The sequence below is a fragment of the Salvelinus sp. IW2-2015 genome, linkage group LG23 (assembly GCF_002910315.2).
Source record: "Salvelinus sp. IW2-2015 linkage group LG23, ASM291031v2, whole genome shotgun sequence".
NCBI lineage: Eukaryota > Metazoa > Chordata > Actinopteri > Salmoniformes > Salmonidae > Salvelinus > Salvelinus sp. IW2-2015.
The window spans coordinates 39,728,238-39,748,545 of record NC_036863.1 but is presented as its reverse complement, the minus strand read 5'-3'; the positions used below and the strand labels follow the sequence as shown (position 1 = coordinate 39,748,545).

The window sequence follows — 20,308 nt, the reverse complement described above, 5'->3', positions numbered from 1 at the left end:
TCTGCATATTCAAATGTCAGTCCCCCAATTTACCTGTCCTATAACCTATAGCCTATACACTCTTAGAAAATAGGGTTATTTGGCTGTCTTCATAGGAGAACCATTTTTGGTTCCATGTAGAACCCTCTGTAGTAAGGGCTCTACATGGAACCCAAAAAGGTTCTGCCTGGAACCAAAACTGTTTTTTTCATATGTTTCTCCTATGGGGAAAGCCTTAGAACCCTTGTAGGTTCTAGATAGCACCTCCTCACCTTGCTCTATAACACAATTGTATCCATATGTCAAAGTGCCATCTGATCTAAACATGGAAATGTATGGAAACAGCTCTTGAGAAAAGATAGGCTATGATCTGGCTGGTTCTTGAAATTGAACTTGACTGACAATCAATCCGGGGCTAAGATGTTTCTCTTCTCATCTGGCAACCAATAGGAAGCCAAGGATACGTGGATGCGACAGATTTGGAAACTGTGGTAAGTGAAGTAGCATTCAGATGTCAGTGTAGACAGAGGAGGAGAGAGGGGAGGCAGGGCGGTCGAAGAATAGGCGTTTACGAATTCAAGCTCTGTCCAGACTAGAGGCTCACCTGTTAGGCGCAAGACATGAGCCATCCAAATGAGAAAGATGCCTCGGGCACAATCGAAAGTAAACCTAAATCGCCCATGCTTTCATCATACTGCATCGAAAGCATTCTCGGCCGACGAAGTCCCCTCAAAGTCAGACTCACAGGAATGCAAAGTTTACCAATGCTACTGACTGGGAGTGCGGAGCATAATGCACCTTTGGAAGGTAAGACAATATGTTGTAGGTTGACTGCTAACTTTCTCTGTAACCCATATGCAATTATAGAAAACATCTCCACATGTATACTGCCTTTGCAGCTAAATACAATTGCATTTTATTTAATGAGGTGAATGTTCTTTGCATTTAATTAGGCCTGATGGGTTTTAAAGAAGCCTATAAACAACATTGCCTTATAAAAAGGGCTATTATAATGTGATGAAACGTATCATATTGCATGTTGCGCTGTTGATTATTTATAAATTCCTTAAAATAAACTATATCTCTTTGCAGCCTCTCAGAAAGATGCGGACATGCACCTGCCCCCCAAGTTGCAGCGTCTGTATGGCCCAGGGGGAAAGCTCATGGATTCCAGACGGGGAATTCACGAGAATGAGGAGCAAGAAGAGAGGGAGCGTCCTCTAGACAAAGTCTACGAAAATCTGAAAATCACTCAGGCGCCACAAGTTAGCATCAGCCGCAGTAAATCATACAGGGAAAACGCGTCCCACAGTCAGAGCGAGGAAGATAGGAACCTCGGGCGACGGACAGAGGAGCACGCGGAACTTCGCGCCCTAAAGTTCGAGGAGGACACTGGCAAKGAGCTTATCTGCGAAGACACAGAAATGTCCCCAAAGAACGGAGAGAGTTTGCACATCAATGGAGAYGTAAAAGACGGAGAGGACAGCGTGTGCCTCTCAGCTGGCAGTGACTCAGAGGAGGGGATGCTAAAGCGAAAACAGAGGAGATACAGGACTACGTTTACCAGTTATCAGCTTGAGGAGTTGGAGAGAGCTTTCCAGAAAACGCACTACCCCGATGTGTTCACGAGGTAGCATTCTCATTTGCCTGCATTTATCAGTTATTTGAACACTATGAAAATCTGTTGCATATATGCCTATAGGSTTATGGTCATAAAAATAAACATTGTGCTCTTAAATAAAAAGTAATCATTGATCATCCAAATAGGAAGTCTAGAGATATGATTCGAAAGTGAGCCTTTCTTAATAGTAAATTATTGCATTGAGGTGATTAAAAACATATTATAACACGGACATTGTTTGGCTTAGAAATGTAAGAATATGAAACATATTTTATTATTACATTTGAGCATTATCAGAAGAGTAATATTATTAATGACATTAATATTATTAATTATCATAATTACGCAATAATAATAATAATACATGTAATACACTAATAATATAAATCACACACAACAAAACGAAATATTAAAAKATGTGTGTGCGCGCAACAATCCCTATCAAGGAATAGAATAACAGTTTAGACCAATTGTAATGTTGATCTGCACATAGTCGTTCTCATTTGAATTATTATGAATTGTTATTGTGGATTTTTATTATTGATAGCCTAATTGTGGTTGCCAAAAAGATTTCCCAAAAAGATTTTTACAAAACGTTTAAATTCTTGATGTCAATTGAAGTTGGCTGCTACAGATAAAAAAAGGTTGGCATAATTGCATCTTTACAAAAACATATTTGTGAGATAGGATTTTTATTGCTTAATTCACAAAGGAAAGTTTGGAAGAAGATTCATGGCTGTTAGTAGAGATCATGTAGGCACAATTTATATTATTTATTTTCAAAGAAGCCTACGCACACAGCCTAATCCAACGACGATATTGATTTAATATAATGTCATTTGTATTGTTATCATTTAGGCTTGTATTATTGTCATCATTGGATTTGGGAATTCTACGACGAAATCTGTGATGATAACTGAATATCATGTGCAATTGTTCTCTTTTTTCGATTTAGGGAGGAGTTAGCGATGCGGTTGGATCTCACTGAGGCTCGTGTGCAAGTGAGTGTCAATTATTATTAGTTCATATTTTACATTATTGTGACCAGGCTACAATAKCCTATTAGTGCTAGTCATTCTACTATCATATTTAATTTCGTGCAACAACAATTACATGCAGCAACATTATAGAGTAGCCTATAATAACGTTAATTATAATAACATTGTATATTATAGACCTAATTGTACATTAGGAGTATTATTATTATTACTACATTTGTAATACATGTGTAATACATTTGTATATTATTATTACTACATTTGTAATACATGTGTAATACATTTGTAATACAGTTCACTTTAGACATTCAGCGAGAGGAGAAAGTATTCAAACACACCCGAAAAATGAATTTGCTTCAGGGCGTTCATGACGGTATCATGCACTTAACAGCGCAAACAGAGCCAGTATTGACGAAAGTGACCTCCTTGCATAGCGGTGGCGGGGTAATGCTATTTGATTTCCCATCTTCTTATTATAATAGCCGCGCATTGATCGGATTTCTCACACCTTATGTGAGATAAACGCCATTGTAGGTTAGCTACCCTACCATCCTCATTTAGAACATTGCTTACATTTTGAAACTTGAGTCTCAACCTTAGATACCAGACTACGCATTTACCCCTCCCACATGTCACTCGCTTCAGAGCTGTAGATGAGCAAATCAGTCTTTGGAGAGGTGATAAAACCTTGTAAATTCCATATGTTTCATTTTATAGCCAGTGTCAAGTCTGAATTGGAGGGGAACCTGGTTGCACATTCTCTCCCTCTCTGTTCTCTTCACTGTCTCCACACAAGTTGATTTACTTTCAATTTGCACAAAATGTGCTTTATTGTCATGCCCAAATTGTAATATGTAAAACAATTAATAAACTGTTCCCCAACATTTTGAAATCAAYGAAACCTAACCTCAATCCTAATGGTCTTTCACTTCCTCCCTCTCTCTAAGGTGTGGTTCCAAAACCGGCGAGCTAAGTGGCGGAAGCGGGAGAAAGCCGGGGTTCAGACTCACCCCCCAGGACACCCCTTCTCTGGACCCCTGGGTGCAGCACACCACTTGAGCCACTACCTGGAGGGAAGTCCTTTCTCACCCCACTCTCACCCCTCCCTGGAGTCTGCCTGGACTGCTGCAGCCACCTCGTTCCAGGGTCTGACCCAGCCCCTTGCCAGCTCTGCCTCCCCCCTGGGATTTGGCCCCTTCCTGGGAGCAGCCATGTTTAGACACCCCACCTTTATTAGCCCCTCCTTTGGAAGGTGAGCACTGCCCACAGCTCTACATTAGTAAGACTGCATCTGATTGGATCGGTTCCATCTGGATTGTATGTCTAATGAACTATTTCTCACTTTTCTCTCGTTCCCTTACGTCATCTTCTGTATCTCCCCTCTCTCTTCCAACCTTCTCACTCTCTCTTCCTCCATCGGCAGACTCTTCTCTAGCATGGGTCCYCTGACACTCTTACGCCAGCCCATACCCGCTGTAGAGACTCCAGTCCAGCCCCCGATGGCATTGTCAGAGCCCTCCCCCTCCTCGCCTGTGGACCGCCGGGCCTCCAGCATCGCAGCACTGCGGCTCAAAGCTAAAGAGCACTCAGCTCAGCTGACACAACTCAACATCCTACCTTCCAGCATGACTGGGAAGGAGGTGTGTTGAGAGACATCAAACTCCCTCCAATTCCACCTACATGGAGCATGAGTCATGACCAAAGGAATAGCAGCTTAGAAGTGGTATAGCACAACTTAACCTTGTCTAAACTCCTCCCCAGTTAGTTGTCYCAAAGTTCTGTTACTCCACACTCTCCACAACAGTGAAACATGCTTTCCTCATGAACTGAAGAAGAGAGAAGAAATGTTAAAAAAGTGGACTCCCTGCMCTTTGRCCCTCAGGAATGACCCGTTAGCAGCTTCTCACAGGGTGCTACGCAGTGTTTACCAACTCCAGTATCCACAACAGCACRCATTTTTGTTGTAGCCCCGGACAAAAACACCCGATTCAATTTGTCAAGGGCTTGACGATTAGTTGACAACTAGAATCAGGTGTGATTGTCCGGAGCCACAACAAAAAAACATGTACTGTTGGGGATACTCGAGGACCGGAGTTGGAAAAACACTGCTACAAGCCACCAAAGGGATAGATCTAGGCCCTGGAGAGGTTCAAATGGAGGGAAATGCTGTAGACTACAGACTGTGTAAGTTTAAATATCATATAATGTACATTTCATGTATTGGATAACATGGTGTCTGTTGATAGATTTTCGCAGTCTTCTTAAATTAGTTGGTTATTCAAGTTTGTATTTATGATCAGTCCTGTATGAGCCAGAAGGAAGTTTTCAAGAGGAAAATTGAAATTTATTTTAAAAATTATTTCCTGGTTTCAGATGAATCAGTKGAAAAGAGCTAAGACAATAAACTGTCAAATGGAAAACGTTTCACCTTTCGTTGCGTTTAACTGTGTTGCAGTGAAATAAAAMATTWAAAGTGAAATAATTCTGTGRACAGAATTGAGAGGTGTATTCAACAGCATGAAACAATATAATAACAAGCTTGCAACAGACGACATAAACAGTGGTCTCTCCAAATACTGGTGTAGCCTACAGTCTCACTGAGGGATCTCAAGAGCTGGATTCAGGGACARAGGTGTGGATTAAGGATTTATATGGTCATACAGTGGAGTTCGAAATGATTTAAACTTTGATAAAGATGAGGAAAAATTACTGTATAAAATAAATAGTTCAAATTCTGAGCTATATTGTATGCTCAAAACATTTGGGAAATTATATTATTTTATACTAATACAATTGCTCAGAAAAAAGTATTTTGTTTAAGAAGTAATACTTTTTTCTCTCAAAAAGGTAGGGGTAAAAATTATTGACACCCCTATTTTCAAGACCTTTTTACTAAATGTTTTATGACTTGGACAAACACATTGGGAGGGATCTTAGACCATTCCTCAATACAGAATCCTTCCAGATCTTTGATATCCTTCGTCTGCGCTTATGGACTGCCCTCTTTAACTTTAATCCAAACCCAATGGGTTTCAAGTCCGGAGACAGATGGTCATTGCAAAATGTAGATTTTTGTGGCCAATTAACCATGTCTTTGCTGATTTTGATTTGTGCTTAGGGTTATTATCTTGCTAAAAGATCCACTTGCTGCCAAGTTCCAGCCTCCTGGCAGAGGCAACCAGGTTTCTGGCTAAAATGTCCTGGTTCTGGGTAAAGTTAATGACGCCGTTGACCTCAACAAGGGCCCCAGGACCAGTGGAAGCAAAATAGCCCCATAACACCAACCACCATATTTCACAGTAGAAAGTGGGTTATCTTCTGCTTCATGCATTCTCATTGACACCAAACCCACGACTGGWGTAGCCAAAGAGCTCTATTTTCATGTCATCCAACCAAAGCACCGGTTTCAATCCAAAAGCCAATGCCATTTAGCAAACTCCTGGCATTTACATTTGTTGGATGCAAAATAATAGAGCCAGTCCACCCTCAAAACACTATCTTACAAGGGATTGTTTTATTGTGCAGTGTAGCCAATGCTATCTATAGCCATATATATATAGTACTAARCTGCTATGTAGCTGCTATTTATACACTTTTTTTTCTATAAAAATTACACATTAAATAGCCTAACAATTCTCCTGAAGTATTCCTTGCTCTCTCCATGTCTGTCTCTTTTGCGCTTTCTTTCTCTTAAAAAAAGTTGATCTGTGTCTGTTGTCTCTCTCCTTTTTATATGTAGAGGGCTGTATTAGCTAGAGTATGCGACTGCGCCGCCATTCGTTTTTGTGTGCAGTCCTAGGCCTAAGGTTGCGGGGCCGACTGTTTTCTATACACTAAGTATTGATAACCCAGAYAGTCTTTCCTGMGACATTTTGCATGATATGTCCATTGCGCTTCACACCATTTAAACTTAATATTGAATGATGCATGTATTCCAGAGAAAAGGKATTGTTGATACTGCAACCACACAACTCAAACGCTGATTCACGTGTTGAGGCCGGCAATTAWGGAGAACGAGAGATTCAATTAAATATGTTGCAGAACGGCTTATTTGAAGCACCACTCCTTCTGACCATTTYCCCTGATGTTGCTACGGCAATCAAKACGTTTTTAACCATCCTTRTAACTGTCGCKTCTGCGAACTTATCGTTAACTGAACTAAAACTAATAAAGAACTACCCAAGAAGCATTAGGCTCTAGTTCTGATATGCGGTTTTTAACACATGACTCATGCCACTCATTGCACTGGGGCCTTCGTAACCTTGACCACGCATTTGTTCACCACTATCCCCTTACTGTCAGTTCAATTATTTMTTTTACAAGGCTTGAGGCACTTTCATTCGTCACATTCTTGAAKCCCAAGAAACAAACACKTAGCTTCCTAGTACATGTGGACATTAAACAGGTTTATCAAATACTTTTTGCAAGGGTTACTGTACAAATGATTTATATATATATCGGCAATATATATATATAGACATCGATGACAGGCGCAATGGCCCCCAGAGCTCGTCGGCCTTGCGGGGCCTGTGGGGGTGTCCGGTAAAACAGTAAGTAGCTCACGTCTTAATCCGCGAGTCCTCCCATTGAAGTTAACTCGATAGCAGTTAGCCTACTACTCCTTGCAAAAAGTAATCTTCTCCCCCATTTGACCCCTTCCATGGTGCTGAACCAAATCGTGTGAAATGACCTCTTGGATTAATTTATTTATTTTATTGTTGTTTATTGAAAACCCCTAATTTATTTTACTTGCTAATCTCATCTCATTTTAATGACACAATCAAGTGGATTTTTGAGGAAATAATTTAGATAAAAGGAGCACTTACAGCAGCCTTATTTCAGCTTTCACCTGCCGGATTGCATTTCTTATAGGGCCTATAGGCCTAACCCACTAAGCATTTGACATTTATTTGCAATTTTTTAAATTTAACCTTTATTTAACTAGGCAAATCAGGCGACATCTTTTGGAAGTATTTTTTTGGTCCTGTGCGGACCAGCCGTGATTTGGCCCAAAAATAGACGCCTATAATTGGTCCAGACCAAATCAGAACCAATCATAGACATCTATGTTTCACAAGTTTGGACARCACAGTACAGTACAGTCAAACACAGCAGCGTACAGTACATTACAGTACAAAGTACAGTAAAGAAACCTAGTACGGTAATAGGTCGCAGTTGTAAATGAGAACTTGTTCTCAACTGGCCTACCTGAATAAAAAAAAATATAATACATTTGCCATTTAGCAGACACTTTTATCCAAAGCGACTTACAGTCATGCGTGCATACATTTTACATATCGGTGGTCCCGGGAATCAAACCCACTATCCTGGCATTGCAAGCACCAAAGCTCTACCAACTGAGCAACAGAGGACCACATTATATTGTCCTCTACAGTAGAGTACAGTACAGTAGAGCAAAGTAGAGTACAATAAAGTAAAGTATAGTGTACTGTATTGTACCCTACTTTACTATTATGTACTCTACTCTACTGAAATAAACTGTACTCTACTGAATTAAACCGTACTGTACTCTACTGCACTTTACCCTACTGAATTAACCTCTACTATACTGTACCATACTCTACTGTACTCTACTCTACTGAATAAAACGTGACTGTCCTGTACCATACCATACCGTACCATACTGTAATATACTCTACGGTGCTCAACTGGGATCTGCTGTACTAAACTGCCATACTGTAATGTGATGTTCAAACRTGTGAAACATAGCCTAGAAGTCTATGACTCGTTCAGATTTGGATCTGGTCTGCACCAACCGAATTTGTACTTGTTTGGGGGCATGGTTCATTAGAACAATACCCAACATGCTTTGCAAGTGTTGGTTCACATTTACATTTTGGTTGTTCAGCAGACGGTCTTATCCAGAGTGACTGACAGTCAGTGTATTCAACTAAGGTAGACAAACAACAACATATCACAGTCATAGCAATATCATAAAAAWKTATGTAACCATTACTGAGAATGTTATTGTTGTGGGCTGTTGGTTTATTCTGTAGGTTGATCTACTTTGAACATCATTACAGCCAGTTTTAAAGTTTTTGAAAAAGCTAACATAAATGCATGTGACAGATTAGAGCACTAATGAATATTCTGTTACAATCTTCAGTTGGATCTTCTTTCCTATATCATTGTGATATAATGCTTACTTCAGAAACTATTCATAAACTTGATTTATTACACATTTTGTTGTGTTACAAACTGAATTCAAAATGGATTGAATCTTTTTTTTCTCTCACCCATACACACAAAATCCCTTGGTGAAACCTACATTTTTTGAAAAGGAAATACAGAAATATCTAATTTATGTAACTATTCACACCCCTGAGTCAATACATGTTAGAATCACCTTTGGTAGTGATTTACAACTGTGAGTCTTTCTGGGTAAGTCTCTAAGAGCTTTGCACACCTGGATTGAACAATATTTTGTCACATTGTCATCTTGTCATGGTCAATTATTGTCCTGCTGAAAGGTGAATTTGTCTCCCAGTGTATTTTGGAAAGCAGACTGAACCAGGTTTTTCTCTAGGATTTTGCCTGTGCTTAGTTCTATTCCGTTTCTTTTTATTTAAAAAAACTCCCTAGTCTTTGCCAATGACAAGCATACCCATAACATGATGCAGCCATCACCATGCTTGAAAATATGAAGAGTGGTACTCAGTGATGTGTTTTGTTGGATTTTCCCTAAACATAATGCTTTCTATTCAGGACATAAAGTACATTTCTTTATCAATTGTTTTGCAGTTTTACTTTAGTGCCTTATTGCAAACAGGATGCATGTTTTTGAATATTTTTATTCTGTACAGGCTTCCTTCTTTTCACTTTGTCATTTAGGTTAGTATTGTGTTAGTAACTACAATGTTGTTGATCCATCCTCACTTTTCTCCTATCACAGCCGTTAAACTCCGTAACTGTTTTAAAGTCATCATTGGCCTCATGGTGAAATTCCGTAACGGTTTCCATCCTATCAGGTAACTGAGTATTGATACAGCATCCAACGTGTAATTAATAACTTCACCATGCTCAAAGGGATATTCAATGTCTTACCAATAGGTGCCCTTCTTTGCMAGGCATTGGAAAACCTCCCTCTTTGTGGTTGAATCTGTTTTATATTTGCTGCTTGACTGTGGGACCTTACAGATAATTGTATGTGTGGGGTACAGAGATGAGGTAGTCTTTCAAAATCATGTTAAAAACTATTATTGCGCACAAACATATTTAGGCTTGCCATAACAAAGAGTTTGTTTACCTATTGATTCAATACATTTCATCTCTTCATTTTGAATCCATTTGTACAAATTTGTAAAAACATAATTCCACTTTGACATTATGGGGTATTGTGTGTAGGTCCGTGATACAAAATCTCAATTTAATCCATTTTAAATGCAGGCTGTAACACAACAAAATGTGAAAAAAGTCAAGKGGTGTGAATACTTTCTGAAGGCACTCCATGAGAAATGCACTCGTACATGAATAACTGAATTTCCATAAGATTGCGTCTGGTGTCTTCAGTGGACGTTATACCACCTGATAAAATGAAGTGTGCATAAACTTGAGTCAACATTTTTTTTTTTGACAGTAGTTGTGCGCAAGCTATTGATAATAAGAGGGCGCGAGCATATTGAACGTTTCCTCGAGGAACCTTTTCGCCCTGAGGTTCCAACAAGAACCATTTACAATAAGAAAGAGGATTTCTCCAGATGAAAATAACCTTTTTTACATTTCAAGGTTCATTATTGAACATCTAATTCTTAGAGTGTAGGCTACAATGTAATGTTTGTCGTATTAAAAAAGATTCTGCTAATGTCTCCAGTCATATAAAGAATTGCATGAAATGTGTTTATAAAAGGCCAAGAAAGGTATATCAGATTACGTTATTCATAAAAATGTGTTACTCACTGGTTAATGTAATAACCACTGGTTGATGTAATATCTTATTACAGTTAGCGGAAAAGTTCATTTTAGCGTTCAACATTTTATTACGTTTCCAGGCAAATAATTTTATTTACTGGGTTTATTACATACACAATCGAAAAGTTATTACAAATCGAAAAGTTATTACATTTATAGGTGTTATTACATTTACCGTTTTTACAAGGATGTKTGATATGCTTTTAACATTTGTAACACAAAAAATCACRATGAAAGTGGCCATTTTGGGCCCTTTTAAGTTTTAAGACCTATAWWYGCCCCCTGTAAGACCCAATGATTCATGAACCATACATGATACATACAACTGCTTGGTGTCCCTATACTCCTAATAGTGTGCTCTAAAATATGGAGTATRGTTACATTCTGAAATACAATTTTACACATTAATTTATTYAACATTAAAACGATTCATATTAATATCTCAAAAGCACCCTTTCTGATTTTGTTAATTTTTAAACATATTGTTTTAAACAATATAGTCTACAAGTACGTCACATTTCCAGAGTGGGCTCCCTGCTACTTWTACATATATTATATATTTTATGAGCACCACCAACGCRGTTAATGGAAAATTGGATTCAAAGAGAACTTCCTCTGCTCGTGATTTGCTGAATGTGCAATCATGCAGGAGGGTTGTGATTGGTTAATTACTTAGAACGTCAATTTCTATGTATAAAATTGATACTTTTTCCAAAAGTAACATAGAAGCCACTCATCTGCATCTCGAGAAAGAATCTTTAAAAATAGATTATAAACCGATTAACGAAGCCTGTCCTCGGATAAGGACTGATAGAGTTTGAAACGCATTAAATGACTTAAATCTGGCACTCATATTGTGTGACTTGCGTTAATTCCTTTGCAGCTCCTTCTCCTGCATCAAATTAGACGACTTTATTAAGCGGTTTGTCATCTCATAGCTTTCCATTCAGAGCAACAAGGAAATCACTTTGTCTGTTAAAAGGCTGGGGATTCCATTATTTCCCTGAAGTAGGCTACTTACATATTCGACAATGTAATGAATAACGGTGAGAGAATAATAGAGCAGGACTAGGCCTACACCAATCCCCCTTCAAAGGCCTATCAGCAACATAATACATCGAATTTCACTGAGTAGGCCTAGCCTAATCCAGGCATTAAAAAAAGACGCGGAGGCAAGAAGAAAATTAAGAGCCAAACACCTGTCACATTGTGACGGTTGTCCGACAGTCTTTGGCGTAGCCTCAAAGAGGAAAACAGGCCTTGCTAAAACACTCATCTGAATGCCAAGATGCATTTGAACACATTTGGGTAACCACACACAAGTTGTGTTATTTCCGACAATAGGACAACAGGCCACACAGGCCATGAAACAATGGAACGTTATAATTTGGATCAACAGGGGCTAATAAATGCAGCATGAGCATTAGCCAGTGTCAGCCACCAAGTGGAAGTTGTCACTGGGCAACTTCTGCCTCAGATGCCAGGCATTCTGTTGGCCCTACAAATTAGTCCATCAATAACATAAAAAAGTAAYTCACTATCAAATGGACAATAGTGCACTATAATAGGACTGCAGTGGAAAGCCCATCCTTGGAATTCAGAGAAAATAGAGTGAGAGAGAGTGAGAGTAAGAGAGACAGAGAGGGTTTACCCACTCTGTAGATGGGCTATTGACTTTTCCCACCGTGTTGGAGAAAAGGGGACTATTTACTCCACCGCACAGCTGTAGGGGAGTGATAACCAAACTTTGATTTACTGCCATGTGGGCAACTAGAAGAGAAGAAGGAGAGAGGGAGCGAAAATAAGAGAAAGGGTGGGCATTGGGTAGGTAGCTCAGAGACAGAGGGAGATTTACAAAACATCATTATAATTCTGCTATAGAAAAACATTTTCTTGAGCATTCAGACATAATTCAAACCTTCCCATGGAAGACCATTTCATGCCTATTCTTCCGTTTCTGTATTCTGAAGGTACAAATTAGATGAGATGACTAGAGGGGGAAATGAGGTAAAGGACAGAGGGAGAGAGAATCTAAGGAAAGAGAAAAATACGGAAAGAGGTAAATATATTTGCAAAGAATAAGTATAGGAGTGTAAATTGAAAACGTAAAACTACGTTTAACAATCAGTTTTTATTCAAACATGATCATTGTTTATCATTTCAAACACACTATTAATGACCATCGCTGAGTAACAGGGATTGTGACAAAGGCCATCACACAGTCAGGCCTTTTACCAAGAGTTGGACAAATACTGCTCAACTGGCAYGGATTGAGGGTCAGGGGTGAAACTCTGACCAATCTCAACCAATCCCAATACAAGAGAATGCAGGAAAGAATAAAGAGGAGGATTAAAGGTAATCAACCTAAAAGAAAACATGGCATCAATTCTTCAAGATTAGATATTTTTCCTTTCTCGCTCTCCGATTTGTATTTTAACGATGTGAGGAGTGGAGAGATAGATAGATCACTTTAAAGCAGTAGGGGCTGTATGCGGCATCTTTTTCCCTTGAACACTTTCACCTGCGAGAACCGCTCGAGCACAGCGGGGGTCATATCACAAGTCAAATGGCATGCCTTACAGCACAGGACGATGAATAGAAAGACGGAGAGAAAAGAGAATGATTTTTTTTTTTTTTAAATGGGACCTAAAATGACTTGGCCCAAAAAATGAGAGGAGAAAATAGCAAAACAAAAAGATAACGCAAGATTGCAAAAGAACTCAAGAAAACTACAACTAAAGGAGACAGGAAAATAGGAGGKAGAGATGAGGAGAGAGAGAGAGAGATGCTGTGATAATCTCTTCTAYAGGCGTACAGCCAGTCAGTGAGTGTATCAGCTTCAGTGAGTGCTAACAAGGTGTAAATACAATAACAAGCATGTAATTAAGTGAGCATGATGAAGTTAATGGAGATAACACATTCCATTTGAGCTGCTTATGAATATTCTATTAGATGTTATTAGGCAGCTGGAATAGCTGTTAATTTAATCATCACTCCGAGCAGAGAAAAGTTCTTTGTGCAAGGGTAATTGCAGAGAATGAATAATTAATTTGACAATTGTACCAGTGGATTCACAATGCTGCAGGGCTCAGGGGGTGGTAGGTGGGCTGAGTGAGTACCGGGTAGACATGAAGGCTGAGAGAAAACGAGCAAAGCGGATCAAGGACCATTTTAAGTTATCAATGTGGTAAATTACACGTAAATATGCATGTAATCGCACARTCCACATTATATGACATGAGGAGTTACAGATGCAGGGCATGAGAGAAAATAGAGAGCAGTAGYGAGACGGGAAATGAAAAGTTGTTCTAATAAGAATAGAATCAAAGTCTAACGAGAATCTGTCGATATTGGATATTCAGTTGTCTATGTTTTTATGTTTCACTGAATAGCTCACACTGTGTTTCAAATTGTCGCCACATTTAACTTGGTAGCCAGCAATCAGGCAGAGAGGATTGTGGTCTACATGTAGATCAGCTGTGAACGCCGTCCCCTGAATCTCAATCATACGTATTCCTCTACTCATTCCTCCATTTCTCTCTCTATCCCTCTCTCTTCGCTTTTGCCCGTCCTATTCATAAATCAGAGCTTATTCCCGAGCAATTGTGTTTTAAGAGGAAAAGGGAACAAATGTGCCTGTGAAGGATTAAGGGGAAATTGGTTTAGAAGGTTTCTATGTGATGCAGGTGAGAGAACACATTCTTCAGGGAACTATGCTTTTGTACGTCTGTTTGCAGATGACCAGGGGCCAAATCGGGTCGGTACTAAATTACAGGGGCCTGATCAGTGAACCACAGAACTGAGTCCAATCATTGTTCTATGGTCTCATCCGTACAACATTGGCAGAAATATTCATAGGGAAGAATGAATCAAATTTCCGACTGGGTTGCCTTTCATGTTGGACCAAGTTGTGTATTCCATTTTGAGTGTAGTGGTGGAAAAAAGATGCAGATGTATTTATCATGAATTCTAGCCAAGCAGCTTATAGTGTTTGGTACTGCATGATTACACATATTTCTGTAGTAGGTATTGCAATAGGGTATTGCAAGCTTTCAGTTATGTAGAAATGTATGAGGGAATCACTACAATGTCTTATTGAAGGGAGTTTAACATGCAAATGTATTTTATTGTCAGTAKAGGCGTGTGTTTATTTGTCTTGATGCGTGTATGTGTGTGTGTTTTCTAAAAATTATACGGGTGAACTATTGCGCGCTGCTGAACAGTGGCCCCTGAATCAGGGGGAATACAAATAAAGTGATGAATAAATATATACAGCAATAGTTCATGAATGCCTAAGTGGTGTCTGAAGAACGGAGGACGAAGACATAATCACGTTAGCCTCTCCCCTCGACTCCGGCTTAGACAGATGAGCGTTCATCTATTGATTACACAACCAACCAGCCTCCCTGCCTTTCACTCCAAACTCCCAAAGTGTTCACTCACATTTAAACGAATCCATTGTAAGAGGGTCCCCTTTTTCAATCAAGTGACATCAATCACAGCAACGTGTGATGATAACGATCCCTTAGGTCCCTCAGTGCTCCAGATGAAAACACCAGGCCTGGAGCTGGACATAAGCGTTCCAAACGAGGCCTAGCCTGCCAGCTCAAACACATGCTCCATGTCCCATTATTTATGAAGGGCTATCCTTTTGCCCTCTCGTCAATTACTCTCCCTATCAATTCCCTGAGTCTGAGGACTGTTTTCAATCAACATGGGCCGTCCAAGCAGTGTGATGGTGCAGAATATTCCTCCTTCCCTCGGTCTCCTCATCCCGCTCCTAGGACAGTGATTGGTCCACTTTGCATTGTGGATGCGCCTTGATTGCATCCACTGCTAAAATGAGCGCTGTCAAAATGTCTTGACCTGAGAGGAATATATAGGAACATCATTTGTTCTACCCCCTCCCTATTGAAAACATTTCAACTGGCTTTACTGGAGAARAAAATAGACAGTCTGAGGGGTCAGGAATTGTAGGAATGGATTCTACAGGAGTGACTGGACAAATAGCTGGGCTTCTATCAGAGCTATCCTCCAAAGTATTTCATCATCAAAACTGCCACCCACAAAGAGATCATGAGAAATGTATCATGAGAAATATTGTTGTGGAGGAGCAAAGATGTATCCTGCTCCGTTCCCTGTGTTATCTGTGAGAGAAGGGAACAGAGCTGTGGAAACCTTTTGTTTTGTTTGTAAATCTGTCAGTAATTGCCCTAACCCAACACAACACCTGCCACTGTTGTTCCGGTCATACACACGAGCAATGGAGAAAAGACCTCCTTGATAATAGTTTGTTTTGATAAGGCATTGTGTGCGGAGCTGATGAGCAGTGACTGTCAATTTGATTAGGCGTTATTCTTTCTGTTAATTGTCATTATTGGGCCTGCGCCACTGTGTGTCACCATAGAAGCCATGCAATCCTCGCATGAATAACACTTAGGGGGGAATTAAGAAGATATGTGCATGGTTTTAATTGCTCTTAATACTTTCGTTTGGCTTGGCAACTGTTGACCCATGCACTGTAGCCTGTCAATTCAGCAATGCACAATGCACTATAATGAACCCTTCACCTCCAACACACACACACACACACGCACGCACGCACGCGCACACACAACACACACACACACACACCACACACACACAACACACACACACACACACACACACACACAACACACACACGCACACACGCACACACACGCACGCACGCACACCGCACGCGCGCACGCACGCACCACACACACGACAATATGACACTCCATGGCTCCTCTTTGTTGATTTATTTTGTTGTAAGGCTAAAAGCTATTTCACCACAAAGTTGCAGATTTTTCAGCCTGAGCAACGCTGGACTAAACCATCTGTGAAATTACTTCTTTATCAGAGCAATTCAATGTTCCCCCTCCTTTGACTGCAACCCCCTCTACAAGCCCCCCCCCCTCACACACACACACACACACACACACCACACACACACACACACACACACACACACACACACACACACACACACAACACACACACACACACACACACACACCACACACACACACACCACACACACACACACACACCTGCACAATGGCCACCAGGGAAAAAACACACCTTAAAATACCTGAAATTATTCAGTCCACATTGGTGTCCAGTCTAGTAGTTCAAACAGAATGCTTTGCTACACCTAAAATCAACAGTTAAGCAAATGATTGAGCTCCATCCAGCCAGGTCGTTCGGGATTGAAACTGAAATAGACATCTATCCATGTCCTGAGGGAAATGCATTCAAAACCGGCCACTAGGGGCAAGAGTGAGAGCTATTGCCATCAAGTAGGCTTGGGTATTGTAGGGTGTGTGTGGACTCTCGATCGGAAGGTGCATGTTTGATCCCAGTCAAGGACACTAGTTTTTTTATTTGAACCCTATCCCAAACCTTACCCCTTACCTTAACCATTCAGAATGAGTGCCTAAACTTAATGTTTGAACCCCCTATCCCAAACCTTACCCCTTACCTTTACCATTCAGAATGAGTGCCTAAACTTAATGTTTGAACCCCCTATCCCAAACCTTACCCCTTACCTTAACCATTCAGAATGAGTGCCTAAACTTAATGTTTGAACCCCCTATTCCAAACCTTACCCCTTACCTTAACCATTCAGAATGAGTGCCAAAACATTAATGTTTGACACCTCATCCCAACCTTAACCCCTTACCTTAACCATTCGGAATGAGTGCCTAAACTTAATGTTTGAACCCCTATCCCAAACCTTACCCCTTACCTTAAACCATTCAGAATGAGTGCCTAAACTAATGTTGTGAACCCCCCTATCCCAAACCTTACCCCTTACCTAACCATTCAGAATGAGTGCCTAAACTTTATGTTGAACCCCCCTATCCCAAACCTTACCCCTTACCTTAACCATTCAGAATGAGTGCCTAAACTTAATGTTTGAACCCCCTATCCCAAACCTTACCCCTTACCTTAACCATTCAGAATGAGTACCAAACTTAACCCTTAACTTCAAAATTTGACGTTTGGAGAATTGGAACGATGCAGAGCAGCAGGAGCGACAAAAACACGTCGAAATTTGACGTTTGGAGCAACTTCGAAATTTGACGTTTGGAGAACGTGGATGAACGTCTAATTCTGCAGTGAGACTGTGAGAGCTTGTTGCTCAAGCAGCATGATTCTGGTCCTCCAACTTCCATTGTACAGACTTCAACAGTTATGTCTGCAGCTGCCGTTGAAAAAATAAAATCCCAAACAGGTTTGATGAAGCTTAACAAGAAGAGCCAATTTGAGTTAATTTGATGGGCAAAAATGAGAATGAAAAGCAATCCACAGAGCAGGGTCGCCTCCTGAGTCAATATGTAAATCTTTACAAGGCAAACACTGTGGGAAACAAAGACATTTAACTGAAGCACCAGTTGATGTCTCCACTTTTTGCTGCGCATAATTTGTTCCCATTGAAAGCTATAATTGTCTGCAATTTGAAGTTATTCATTCTAAATTTTAGAAATTAATTTCAATTGGGAAATGTAGAAATGTCAGCTCTCATGAAAGGGATTTGATTTCAATTATCCTTGCTCAAAAGACTGTGATTCCTAAATACACTTATGCAAAATTATGACATGAATTTGTGTTCCAGAAATTCAGTGCTTAAAGAGCGATTAGGCAGTAAATGGATGGTCTTTGAAATGGAGTGAATGTGCTGGGCTCCATTTGAAAGGCACTCAATTATCCCTGATTGCTCCCCTTTATAAAGTATCACAGAGAGATACCTGCTATTGCAGTAATTTGTGGGAGAAATAACATGCAGCAATTTGAACGGGAGAAAAAAGGAAACTATAATGGACGCCTGAATGTACATCAATACAACTGAGGAAGAAAAGGGAAAAGTGAGGGGGAGATAAAAAACGTGGAGATATAGGAGGGAGAGCAATAAAAAAATGAGGTGGAAAGTCACTGTCCACGAAATCCCAGCCCTCTTGGACAAACATGCAGCTCAACGACCCCATAACCCGACCTCAAATCAGTCTCTCTCTCTCTCCCTCTCTCTCTCTCTTGCTCTCTTGCTCTCTCTCGCTCTCTCTCCCTCTCTCTCTTGCTCTCTCTCACCCTCTCTCTCTCTCTCTCTCTCTCTATCTCTCTCTCCCTCTACCCCCCCCCTCTCAACTATCTAGCGCAAATCAGCATCCATTGTAACAGCTTGAATAGAATCATTATAAAACCAGAGGTTTCTTTCAAAATCAGTAGGAACCAGTGAATCAATCCCGTCTACTTTGAGCAATTTTGGTCCATCATGATAGTGGGCAGGGCAGACGGGGGGTTGTTTGTACTGTGATGGGGTTTAATTTACTTTCCTTCATAACAGAAGTGCATGTATAGAGGTACCTTTACTCAGTTCCTACTCAGACTTAATTGGCAGCTGCCTTTCCCCTGGTGAAATAAGCTAAAGTCACACTGGTATGACATTATCACACACCACCGCACTAATAAATCACTATTCCTAGTTAGGTATGTGTGCAGCAGCATGCACCTTTCATGGTTAACCAGCGGAAGAAACGCAAATTGATCTGAGCAATATTTGTCCTTTTTTTGAATATCTGATGAGGCAAATTACTCAGCGGAGGAGAAGTCAGTGCCACTCCATGTGAATGAAGYGAAATGAGGAATGAATCTCTCGCTCGTATCTAATGATGATCCCATCAACTCCCAGACAATCTGACAGGTTCCTCTGCCATTCATTTGACCTGGGTCATCACCTACAGTGTATTGGATATCTGACCACCAGCTACAATCCCACTGCCTATAATGGACTCACGCGTCCCTTCTTCTAGAAAACGGTTACTCAACTCTACCTAAGTTCAGGCTGTGAGTATATTATACATTTGACATGTTTTTTGTTGTTGTTGTGGAAATTCTTCATGGCTACTATAAAGGGAACACTTAAATGCAGAGATGMCGTATGACGGCACTGCAGCCTACATTATTTAGTCAGTTATTATGGGGAGAAATTAGGATGTCAGAGAGGTGGGGAAAGGAAATAAATCAATTCTAGCAGCTGACAGCTCATTCCAAGGATATAAAGCTCTCCCAATTGCATAATTATACCAGTCAATTTCTAATGTGATGAACACAGACACCTCCGCAATGAATTCTAGGTCATTTAACAAAACAGAGCAAAGCTCCATGGGCACAGCATTTAAAGCAACCAACCTACAATGTCTCTTGTTGCTCTTTTCTCTMTATATCTCTCTCTCCCTTGGTAGTCTTTTGTGCAGCTGTAAACGTCCGTCTCCCACCTTGGCTCTAAGCGATGAGGAGTTAGCCCAAAGAAAAGGCACCAAATAAGCCCTCTTTTACATGTTCTGGTTAATCAAGGGCTTTCTATTCAGCAATTTGACCTATTGTTTATCACAGATTATCACTCCCCCCTCCATCCTAGCCTTCCACCAGCCGGTTACCATGGGCGACCTGCATGGTGAGCGTAATTGCAATAATTTGTGAAGCGCCATGGCAACCTCCATTAAAGCGGGGTAAATAGCCTACTAGGTCTTTGTGCCACACTGTTATTTCTGCTAGCGACGCTGGGCCAGACTGGGGAGTGAATGTGTAAATGTATATTTGCTTTTGCCCCCTGAGAATGTAAGCCTGCTAATGAGAACAGTAGCGAGGTGTCCGAGACTCTTCATCTCTCGTCTTGATTAATGCCTCTGTTTGGACAGGACTCTCAACAAACAACACCAATTTCTTATCTGTAGCCATGTTAGCTTCAACCCCCCCC

At 40.4% G+C, this 20,308-nt stretch overlaps 1 protein-coding gene across 1 annotated transcript; it reads left to right on the top strand.

Annotated features, from left to right (window-relative positions):
- The first annotated feature begins 506 nt into the window (after positions 1–506).
- LOC111951209 (aristaless-related homeobox protein) lies at positions 507–6,241 on the top strand. The gene is made up of 5 exons (XM_023969282.2): positions 507–786; positions 1,072–1,609; positions 2,556–2,601; positions 3,546–3,850; positions 4,022–6,241. The coding sequence occupies exons 1-5, from the start codon at positions 600–602 to the stop codon at positions 4,245–4,247; spliced, it is 1,302 nt and encodes a 433-aa protein (XP_023825050.1). The 5' UTR covers positions 507–599; the 3' UTR covers positions 4,248–6,241.
- The last annotated feature ends 14,067 nt before the right edge of the window (positions 6,242–20,308 follow it).